Source organism: Acomys minous, assembly GCF_964271855.1.
Source record: "Acomys minous genome assembly, chromosome: 14".
NCBI classification, from domain to species: Eukaryota; Metazoa; Chordata; class Mammalia; order Rodentia; family Muridae; genus Acomys; species Acomys minous.
Window position 1 is genome coordinate 2,217,692 of NC_140496.1, and position 7,793 is coordinate 2,225,484.

The window sequence follows — 7,793 nt, forward strand, 5'->3', positions numbered from 1 at the left end:
GGGTACCTTTTCTGGAAATGAGAGAGAGAGAGAGAGAGAGAGAGAGAGAGAGAGAGAGAGAGAGAGAGAGAGAGAGAGCGAGAGAGAGCGCCTCGGCACCTGGCACTAAGCTTTCTGTGCCACCTCCAACAGGTTTATTCTTGTACTCTAAGCAGCTCCCTGGGCCGATTCTCTACGAGGCGTGTTTCCTCTTGTGGCTATTCTTTGAAGCAATTTGGCATTTTCAACAGCAGCAACTAGAGAGAAACGTCAGCAGAAAAAAAAATGTTTTTCCCTCCCTTTCCACCTTCCAATCCAGTTGTAGGAAAGATAATGTAATTAGTACCCTGTTATTCCCACACTTTAACCAGCTCATTTCCAGTCTCGGGGTAAAAAGAAATGGGCCCGTGTTGTTCACCACAAAGGCGGCTCTTACTCAGAGCCAACTGAAAGTGTAGGTCCCAAATGAGAGGGTCAGCCTGAGTGACCGACCACAGACACCGCCAGTCTCTGCTCCTTATCAAAGTGTACAACTCGGTGTTCCGTCCACTCTGGGCAGCTCTCACTGGCCACCCTGGAAGGGAGGAGAAGCAGTGAAGCGAGGCGGCCAGGTGCGTCTGCGCCCACTGAGCTAAGCCGGGTGGGACAACAGAGAGCCAAGGCCACCGGCCACCGCACGCCCTAGGCGCACAGCGGGCAGCCGGTGCCTGGGGCTGGCCACTCCAAGTTCGGCCTGCCGTGCTGGAGGTGGTGGGGCCGTGCCTGCGAGCGAGCCAGAGTCCGGGGGCGGGACCTGCGGCGTGACGCGGCGCTGCAGAGCCCAGATCCCTGGAATGTGCTCGCGGCGCTGGGTACGTCTGTGCGGAGTCTGCGCAATGGCGGCGTCCCTTGCCCACGTCACGCGTTCGCCGCGCAGACCTACATAAGACGCTGGGGCGGCGGCGCCGAAGGCCCCTAGAAGAGTCTAGGGGATGTGTATCCTCTTCGGTGCACGCGCAAAGGAGGCCGGGCTTGCCTGAGTGCACTAGGCCGTCCAGAGTTTGTAAAACTTAAAGGGGCAACACCCTGCTGTTGCTTCCGCAACCAAAGCCAAGGCAAAGGGAGCTGGTTGCCTGCGCGCGCCCAGCTTAGGCCAAGCGAGCTTCTTACAGGAAAAGTCCAAAAGTGCGCCTCGCTATACTAGAAATCCCATGCTCAAGAGGCTGCCAGTAGCCAAGTGACAACGTAGCATTGCGTGTAACAATAAAACACTTTGCACGATTCAATCCAAAGAACACGGCCCCGGGGTGGAGCATCCTGGCTGGGGAGGCGGGGGACAGGGGACACCCCCCCGCCCCTGCGGACGCAGGCAGCACACCTGCAGCCCCGGAGCCGCGTGAAATCGTGTGCGCCCGGGTCCCTGCGCGCACGCGATCGAGAAAGGGAAGAATCCAGGCGGCGCGCGCGAGAGCGCGGAGGGAGGGCGGGCGCACGGCGCCGCGCGCGCCAGGGAGGGAGGGGGCCGCGCAGGCGCCGTGCGGAGCTGTCGAAGAATCAAGTCTGTAGAAGTGGACCGGCCGCGGCGGCAGCAGCAGCAGCAACACTAGCGGCGCAGGAGCTGAGGCGCAGTGGGTGCTGTGCAGCGGTCGCGCCAGGGCCTGGGACCGAGCTGCACCACGCCGCCGCCACCGTGCGCGGCATGCCCCGCCGCTCGGGCTGAGCTGCCCCGCGTCCCCCGTCCCCCGCGCGGCTCTGCGCGCCCGGCGCCACCGCGACCTGCTGCGCTCGCGGCCCGTCTTCGCCCCGGTCTGGAGGCCCGAGCCCGCGGCCCCGGCCGAGCCGCCGCCCCCGCGCGCGCCGCGCCGCCCCGCCGCCCGTGGGGACCTGCAGCCGCGCCCCGCCGCGCGCCCGCCGCCCCTCGTGCCCCGGGGGCGCCGCGCGGGCGCCGCGCCGACCCGGGCTCTGCCGCCGCCACCGCCGCCTCCTCGCCTGCGGCCGCCGCCGCCGCTAGTGGCACAGACGCGGGCTTGGGCCGGCCGGCGCGCGCGCGCGGGGTCCGCGGGGGGCGGCGGCGTCCCCTCCTCGCCCGGCTCCTGCGGCGCGGCGGGCTGTGCGGACATGGCCGCGGCGGTGGCGGTGGCGGCGGCGTCTCGGCGCCAGTCCTGCTATCTGTGTGACCTGCCCCGCATGCCCTGGGCCATGATCTGGGACTTTACGGAGCCCGTGTGCCGCGGCTGCGTTAACTACGAGGGCGCCGACCGCGTGGAGTTCGTCATCGAGACGGCGCGCCAGCTGAAGCGTGCTCACGGTTGCTTCCCCGAGGGCCGCTCACCGACCAGCGCGCAGCCCGCGGCCGCCAAGCCACCGCCACTGTCGGCCAAGGACCTACTGCTGCAGCCGCCACCACAGCTGGGCCACGCGGGCGGCGACGCCGCGCGCGCTCAGGCCATGGAGCGCTACCCACTGGCGCCGGATCGAGCCCCGCGCCTGGCCTCCGACTTCAGCGCGCGCGCCGGTGCAGGTCTCCCACAGTCGGCCGCGCCACAGCCCGCGCCGGCGAACGGCATCCTGGTGCCCAACGGCTTCTCCAAGCTGGAGGAGCCGCCAGAGCTGAACCGCCAGAGCCCGAACCCGCGGCGTGCACATGCCGTGCCGCCCACCCTCGTGCCTCTGGTGAACGGCTCCGCCGCGCTGGGGCTGAGCAGCCGTGCAGCAGCCACGCTCGCTGCGGTGAGCGGGACGCCGGGCCTGGGCGCTCAGCCCACCGAGTTGGGCACCCACAAGCGGCCGGCGTCGGTGTCGGGCGCGGCGGAGCACGAGGCGCGCGAGCCGAACAAGGAGAAGGCGCAGCCCGCACACCGGAGCCCCGCAGACAGCTTATCCGGCGCGCCCGGGGCAAGCGAGCTGGGCGCGGACGGTGCAGGCAAGGGCCGAGCGCCCGGGGAGCAGGACTGGGCCAGCAGGCCTAAGACGGTGCGCGACACGCTACTGGCGCTGCACCAACACGGCCACTCGGGGCCCTTCGAGAGCAAGTTCAAGAAGGAGCCGGCCCTGACTGCAGGCAGGTTGTTGGGTTTCGAGGCCAACGGGGCCAACGGGTCTAAAGCAGGTAGGGGCGGCTGTGGGGCGAGGGGAACGGGGGTGGGGGTGGGGGGTCGAAGGCGTGGAGGTTAGGGGCAGCGCGCGTGCGCCTAAGAGTGCTGTGTGTGGTCGAGGCGGGGGGGGGGGGTGACGACCCATTCTTCCACGCACGGTTTGCCTTAGCCCAGAGACAACAAACAGCCAACTTCCTGGTCGGCCCCAGGCTGAACCAGCGCTTTAGTGGCAACGTGGTTCCTCTGCTGAACTAGCACAACAGGGATGAGTCAGAGCAGGCTGGTAGGCAGCGACATGGGGGTTTTCCTTTCCCAGCGCATTCCTGGATGTGCTGCTGGTGAGGGCAGCAGTCGCCCTTTTAACCTGTGTGTGTGTAGGGGGGGTGGCATTAGCAGTCACATGTGCTGGTTCGGATTTGGAGCCTTTCGGGCAGCACCCCCCCACACACACACTTAGCTTCCCTGGGAAGTGGTGGTGCGCGGGCTCAGAGCCCCTTACTAGGGGGAAGTGTAAAAGGAGCTGCTGCATGCAGAGCTCTGAGTGCTAGGTGTGTTTTTGTTTTTTGGAGATGAGAAAAATGCCTCTTTGGGTGCATTCTCATTAATTTTAACCTCCTCTTCCACTCCTGTCCTCTTCCCAGTTGCGAGAACAGCAAGGAAAAGGAAGCCTTCCCCAGAACCGGAAGGGGAAGTCGGGCCCCCTAAGATGAACGGCGAGGCGCAGCCCTGGCTGTCCACTTCCACCGAAGGGCTCAAGATCCCCATCACCCCTACGTCCTCTTTCGTGTCTCCGCCACCCCCGACTGCCTCTCCTCATTCCAACCGGACCACACCGCCGGAAGCGGCCCAGAACGGCCAGTCCCCTATGGCAGCCCTGATCTTAGTAGCAGACAACGCAGGGGGCAGTCACGCCTCTAAAGATGCCACCCAGGTTCACTCCACCACCAGGAGGAACAGCAGCAGCCCGCCCTCGCCCTCCTCCATGAACCAAAGGCGGCTCGGTCCCAGGGAAGCCGGGGGCCAGGCCACGGGCACGGGCGGGGGCGCGGGAGGACTGGAGCCGGTGCACCCCGCCAGCCTCCCAGACTCCTCTCTGGCGGCCAGCGCCCCGCTGTGCTGCACCCTGTGCCACGAGCGGCTGGAGGACACGCACTTCGTGCAGTGCCCGTCCGTCCCTTCGCACAAGTTTTGCTTCCCCTGCTCCAGACAAAGCATTAAGCAGCAGGGAGCCAGCGGGGAGGTGTACTGTCCCAGCGGGGAGAAGTGCCCCCTCGTGGGCTCCAACGTGCCCTGGGCCTTCATGCAAGGGGAGATCGCCACCATCCTCGCTGGAGATGTGAAGGTGAAAAAGGAGAGGGACTCGTGACTTTCTGCTGCGTTCAGAGAACCCCCGTGGTTAACCCTTAACTCAAACTTCTTGAACTGTATATAAATCTCCATATATATATATTATATATATATAAATATATATATCCAAGACAAGGGAAATGTAGACTTCATAAACATGGCTGTATAATTTTGATTTTTTTTTTTTTTTGAATACATTGTTTCCTTTTTCTTTTTTCTCTCTCTTTTTTTTTTTTGACGACAAAAGGTATGTACTTTAAAAAGGCATTTACTTCTTTTGTTAACGTTGTTAGGCTGGCTGTGCTTGAATTCTTGGTGACAGTTGCTGTTCTCTGTAGGCTGCGACTTGGCTGCTCTTTTTTTCCCCCCTTCCCCAAGAGCACTTGGCAAACAAATGCTTCTAGCCGTATTTGTATGCACTTATTTTTAAAAAAGAAAAGAAAAGAAAAAAAAGCCAAATACATTTTTCTGACATTGTTAGATTGCTTGACTGTCTTGTCATTCCTTATCGATGGCTCCCGCAGGCTGGAGGCCCAGTTGGAGGAGAAAAGTGAGTGGAAAAGGGGCGCTCTTGCCAGAAGGGCATGCCCCCCTTGGGGAGTGTCACCCCGCTAGCAAGCCCCCCTTCTCTGAGGTTGGAAAAGTGGGGTTCAAATCTTGTCAGTGTGGTTCAGCGCTTGCACTATGGATGGTCAGATGCTGCTTGAAGGGTCTTCGAGACTGTGTGTGTGTGTATGTGTGTGTGTGTGTGTGTGTGTGTGTGTGTATGGGGTTTTTTTTTTTGTTTTTTCTGTTTCTGTTTCTAACAGAAGGCAAGTTGGCCCGGTGTTCCGCTCTGCCCACGTGACCAGTTGTAAGATGTCAGTGCTTGCATGCTCCTTGGCTGCCCCATGGGTGGTTTCTAGCTGTAGAAGTAGTTGTGAGGGCAGTGTGCAAGTGAGATGGCCTCGCAGCCACGCAGGACCCCCCTTCCGCCCCCCACCACACACACACCTTCCCCGCCCCTCTAGGGCTGACTGCTGTTGCCCGTGAACTTGTGGGTCAGTTTGCTCTCGGCTCTGTGTTGTGCTCCGTTCCGGTTTGTTCTGTTCACCTGTCCTGCTCTCTCTGCCACTGCTATTGTCACCTTATTCCTACAGCCTGTTCTGGTGTGAGTGCTTGTTGGCGAATTGTGTGCGTTGACAAGTTAGAGCCCTGGGCGCTGCCAGGAGGACCTGCGGGCATATCAGTGGTGGGGCCCACTGTGGGTGGAGGAAGCCTGCAGCTTTTCCTTAGATGTTTCTGAAAATAGTACATGAATAATAACCGTTCTGGGAAGAAGAAGAAAAAAAAAGATAAACAAGTGAAAGCTGCAGACACGAAGGGTTTTTATATAAGCAAGCCCCACCTCTCAAACTATTTTTAGAAGCCTTTTGTAAACTAATTTCTTCTGGTCTCTATTCTGCGTCGGTGAAGTGATTGGTTTTTGGTTTGTTTTGGGGGTTTTTGGGGGGGGTTGTTTTTTTTTTATGTAAACAACAGGTCACTAGCTATTGGTAGTGGTCTTCCCTTAGTGATGCTGGGTTTTCTGGTTTTTTTCCTTTGTGCTGTTTTTTGGTTTAATGTCAACGGGAACACTACCCTAAACCCTGACTGTTGCAGGTGTTTGTAACTGGCCCTATGGGCTCTCAGTCATGGCTTCTGAGTCTGCTACGGTTCGTGTACGGTGCACAGCCTGGCTTCTATCCTTTTTCATTTTAAGACTTAGGTTATCACCAGCTTGGGATCATTTCTAGTCACTTGATTTTTTTTTCCCCCTCACAATCTTTTTTTGTTTGTTTGTTTGTTTGTTTTTAAGGTGGTTTCCTAAGTAGTCAAGTTACTAACACTTGAAAACCGGTGACGCTGCACCAAATACAGTATTTCTTGTGGTGTTTTTCATGGCTGCACCTCGCCCTCCAGGTTCCTCTGCCCAGATGTTGTGACGTTACAGGCTCGCACGGATAGACCAGTTCTTCCCCACCAGTCTCTCTGAGGCAGACGTACACACACAGAAAGCAAAGTCAGTTTCACTTGCCTGTAAAGACATTTGTGAAGGACCCAACTATTATGGTCTGTAGTGTAAATGTGTTCCTAAGCACTTTATTAAACTGGAATTTGACCTCATAGATTAGTCATTTGACCTAATTTGCTGTGGTTGTTTGTAATCTCAACACAGATAAGGTCTCCAAAAACACGAATAAAGAACTGTCCTGCCGAACAGGAGAAGTCTGTCCAGCTTCAGGAAAAGGCCACCTGTGGTTTCTCTGCTAATGGCAAAGGGGGCAGAACTTGGCCTGTTTTGAAGGGGCTGCAGTTTGAGGTTAAGAACCTGTGCATCTATCTGCCCAGCTGTGGGTGGGCCTCAGAAGGCTTGCTGCCAGAGCGTTGTCCTTGACGGGGTAGGGCGGGAAGGGGTAGTCCTTCTCCGGCCTACTCTGAAACCCGCTCACATGGGGAACTGGGTTGGTCTTTTCTCGTCCTTGATGACATTGTGGATGCTGTCCACAGCTGGGTAGAAATGTCAAATTGCCAACACTATTCCAGCTTTGATTTTAATACTCAGAATATTAGGGGATGGGGTGTCAGCTGTCCCCTTTTTTCCCCCTTAACAATTTATAGAATTTAACAGATATATAGTTAGTATGTCTTTTCATGTGGCCTCACTCTGAAGTTAAAAGAACGCACACATGGTTTACAGCTTTTCTATGTAATGTTCCCTGGCCACCAAGTATTTTGAAAGTGTGCCACCTTTTAACCTTGGCTTTGTTTTGTTTTGTTTTTTAAGTTGAAGGTGATAATTTTTCTATATATGATGAAACTCATGTCTACTGAAATAAGTGTAATCGTAGCTATCAACATTATATTTTAAAACCACACAATGGAAAGATCACCTGCGTTCTGTCATTTGTCAGATTTACAGTGCTTTTTTTTTTCTTTTAGCATTAAATAAAAATAAAATTGGGAGCACTGAACGTTTTCCAAGGCCTTTTTAAATTTTTTTAAACCAAGCTTAGGCTGTCTGTTAAACGACAGACTGAAGGATGTGTGGGGTTGGTTGGGGTTTGATAAAAGAGGCAGGTTTCGGGAGAGCGAAGCCAGGGGTCAGGGGCAGTGGGAGGGACACAGATAAGACCTGAGCAGAGTTCACCTGGGGAAGCAGTGGTTGGTTGTTCGGCTGGCAGGAGAGCCTGCCCCTGGGGGTTGGACGGGGCAGGTGGTGAGGACACTGAACAGATCTGCTCTTTGAAAAGTTTTGTGGTAACCGCCATCTTGGGCCACGGAGAGTACCACTGACACTGACGGTGGCTCTACACTGGGGAAGCTTGGAATGGGGGGGTGGAGCCCCAGGGGAAGGAAGGTTTTTTTAGGGGT

General features: G+C 57.2%; 1 protein-coding gene across 2 annotated transcripts; it reads left to right on the forward strand.

The window, feature by feature from the left end:
* The first annotated feature begins 874 nt into the window (after nt 1–874).
* On the forward strand, nt 875–7,398 carry IRF2BP2 (interferon regulatory factor 2 binding protein 2). 2 transcript variants are annotated; one of them, XM_084757429.1, is made up of 2 exons: nt 875–3,019; nt 3,695–7,398. In XM_084757429.1, exons 1-2 carry the CDS (start codon nt 2,077–2,079, stop codon nt 4,417–4,419), a joined length of 1,668 nt encoding a protein of 555 aa, XP_084613555.1. In that variant the 5' UTR covers nt 875–2,076; the 3' UTR covers nt 4,420–7,398. The 2 variants fall into 2 exon arrangements, with proteins under 2 accessions (XP_084613555.1, XP_084613554.1); XM_084757428.1 differs by having other exon boundaries at nt 921–3,067.
* The last annotated feature ends 395 nt before the right edge of the window (nt 7,399–7,793 follow it).